At 48.2% G+C, this 3426-nt stretch overlaps 1 protein-coding gene across 1 annotated transcript; it reads right to left on the reverse strand.

The window, feature by feature from the left end:
• Positions 1-482: 482 nt before the first annotated feature.
• On the reverse strand, positions 483-1898 carry pou4f3 (POU class 4 homeobox 3). Its single transcript, XM_028596266.1, is given in 3 exon segments — positions 483-593; positions 595-1425; positions 1779-1898. Coding segments are annotated over 3 exon segments (1062 nt in total).
• Positions 1899-3426: the final 1528 nt, after the last annotated feature.

Consider the following 3426-nt stretch of genomic DNA (forward strand, 5'->3'; position numbering starts at 1 on the left):
AAAATCCATTATTTTGTCATGAAATCTTCATTTCTTTCTCTTTTAAAATCTTCATACAGCATCAGTTTAACACCGCTGACAATTAAACAGCCCGTAAACAACAACTAAACTCCATTTCATGGATAAAAAAAAAAAAAAAAAAAAAAAAGTGAATTAAAGTCCCTGTATGTGACAAACTGTCAGGGTGGATTTACTGAAAGTTCATATTTAGTGTGCGCAAGATACTTGATCAACAACATCAAAATCACCCTCCTCACAGATAGAACACAATTATTTATGAGTCCCACATTGATAACAAAATCGAAAAAAGTGCAACAACGAAGAGTGAGTGACACGAAATGAAAAATTAAAGTCTTTTTGGAGATAATCCCAGATGAGACGTGAACAGCTGTTGATAAATCCCTGTTAGTTAGGCTACTTAGGCTATTATTAATCACTCGATCAAAAATGTAGTAGGCTATTTTATTCATGATGTGTGAAACTCAGTGCACCGCAGAGTACTTCATTCGTTTCTGTTTTTGCCTCTGGTTGCAAAACCACACTCGAACCACATTCTTTTTCAGGTCCAGTTTTTCGGCGATGGCCGCAATTTTTTTCCGAGGAGGGCCGAGGCTGGATGGCAAAGTACGCCTCCAAAGAGCGCTTCTCCGGCGCGGCGATGGAGGTGCGCTTTCTTTTCCTCTCGTTCCCGTTGAAAAGGTCCGGCTTGCTGCTTTTCTCCCGGTACGCAGCCTCTGCTTCCTCGAGCCAGGCCTGGAGAACCGGCTTGAGCGCTATCATGTTGTTGTGGGACAAAGTGAGGGACTCGAACCTGCAGATGGTGCTCTGGCTCAAAGACCCCACTCCGGGGATCTTGAGGTTGGCCAGTGCCGACCCAACGTCCGCCTGGGTCACTCCGAGTTTGATCCTTCTCTGCTTGAACCGCTCAGCAAAGGCTTCCAGCTCCCTGGGATCCGACTCCACGTCGTTGATGCATGCCATGCCGCCGTGCACTGACAGGGAGTGAGGGTGGGCCATGTTGGCCATCGCCTGGTGCAGCTGCCCCATGGTCTGCAGGTGGTGGTGAGGGTGCTGGTGGTGGTGCGCCGACGTGGTCATCCCGGGAGGCTCCGGAGCACCCATCCCGGTCACGGCCAGGCTGGAGGAGAGATGGTCCAGGAGGTCCCCGGCCTCCAGGGTCTGTCCGAGGTGGTGGTGGTGGTGATGGTGGTGGGAGGCGATGGTGGAGGGCACGTGGGAGATGGGCACGGTGGTGGAGGAGGAAGAGGAGGCTGAGGTGCAGGGGACACTGCTCATGGTATGGTAAGTCACGTCTGGTTTGAACGGGTGATTCTTGCCGTGAGAGACAATGCTGTCAGCAGCCGCCAGAGCCTCTGCCCGTGCCAGCAGGCTCTCATCAAAGCCTCCGAATATATTGCCCTGCAGCTGCAAGCAAGAGTGCGCATAGTGGAGTCAGTGGGGAATTCTGTCAGGCAGCTCTCAGGATCTAAAAAACATTTTCCAAAGGCAAGCAGCGCTGAGGAGAGGAGAGAACCCTCCTAAACGCGCAGGTCATAAAAATTAATATGAAAGCAAGCGCATTGCTTGAAAAGACATGTGGATGAGAGGGAGGAGGTTGGGAGGGAGGGGGGCACAGACAGAGGAGAGAGAGAGAGATAGCGGATAGAACAAAGTCCTGTCAAATCAACTTTACAGACATTTCCAGTGTGATATTTCCCCCTCCTCTCACCCAGTAGGCCTACACTCCACAGCCATTCTCCCCCCCGACCTGAACGTACCTGCGGGGCGGGCAGACAGACTCTGCGCATGCCCTCCGAGCCTGAGTGCAGGCCGGGATACTTGGGCTCGTGCAGAGCCGGGTGCATGGAGAAATGCTGCTTGCCGTTCATGGTCATCATCCTCCTCCCTGCAAGCACCTCGCAAGCAATGTGGCCCCTGACATGAAAACAGGAGAGCGGATAGCTACAGAGCTCCTCTGCTCTTCTTCACCAGACTGAGCTGTTAACATCGGCGGCACCTCCCGGCATCCCTCTCTCCCTTTTCTTATCCCTCCTCCCCCCCCTCTTCTTTCAGCCTCCCTCCTCCTCTCCTCCCACCTGCTCCTCTGCTCAATTTACAAGTTGCAAAATGTTGGCCTCTGTGCGCAAGCGTCAAACAAACCCAACCAAATTCACAAATGATATTCTAATTAAACGTTGTTCATTGACGATATCGTTATTATGACATCCAATGGCATTACTAATATTTTCACTAATGTTTATGTTTGGTGTGACAAAAATAAAACCGTGGATTCATCCACTACAGTGGTCCAATTATTTCAGCACCATGGACAGCGCAGCAAGCCTGTGGTTACCAAGTGACAGTGTTCCCTATATGTAAATCTATATATTTTAGACAGATTCAATAAAATGTAAAACGCATACAAGCCTACACTGTTGCTCAACAGTTTGGGTAGGCTACTACATGCTTGAAATTGTATCTCAGGCCTGCAGGTTGCTGACCAGTTGACCCCAGGACCTTGGCCTGCTCTCCTCCCATGTGAACGCGCATCCTCGGGGCTGCTTTACAGCCTTCTCATGTGGCTGCCTGGTTTAAACTCACCAAGCCGGGGTGGACGGGCCGAAAGAAGAGACAGGCGGGCAGAGGCGGACCGATGACACAGCGGGTCCATCTGATCCTGTTGGCCGCCTCTCTGGTTCCCCAGACTCTGAATAATTTAGCTGCATGGTGGCAGGCATCCATTACCACGCTGGCATGTTCTTATTCATTACACAGATTAAAACAGCTGAGATCTTTTCTCACCATGCAAACCTGTTGCAGGCTGGGGAGCCAAACTTTAAGAGCTGCATAGCTGGCTACTTGCATGAGTTTAGGGGAGACAAAGACATATAGACGAGATGGAGATGCCTTTAAACATTTTATTTTTTTTTTAACGTTTGGGTTGAGATTTTTAATTAAAGACTGAATGTTTTGATTTTCTACCTGAGGAGTGCATATTTGAAATGTAACCACATAACACTGATAAAATTCATCTATTTTTAGACTATGCGAGAGAAAACAATGTAATTGTCCTATAGAAAAAATCTTAAGAAGCTGTTCGTATATGGATCCCATTGAATGTATATTAGTCTAAATAAAGGCCAAAGTCCCTTTTCTCATCCCTTCCCTTTTTTCTTACCCCCTAAAATCTGTTATAAAGCTGGGACCATTCATAATTTAGTGGTCATTGTTTACAACTCTGTCATCTCTGTGCTTTTTCAGATTTCTGAAGATTGCATGTGACATGTTTTGAGAAGAACGTTGCCATATTGTGGCCAAATGTGGGAGCGGCTCTATTCTTTTCACCCCTATCTGGCCTGCATACTGTACACTCCACCAGACATCCTACTGTAACTACTGTCACAGCATGCATTACTTTATGGTGAC

The sequence above is a fragment of the Perca flavescens genome, chromosome 13, assembly GCF_004354835.1.
Source record: "Perca flavescens isolate YP-PL-M2 chromosome 13, PFLA_1.0, whole genome shotgun sequence".
Taxonomy (NCBI): Eukaryota; Metazoa; Chordata; class Actinopteri; order Perciformes; family Percidae; genus Perca; species Perca flavescens.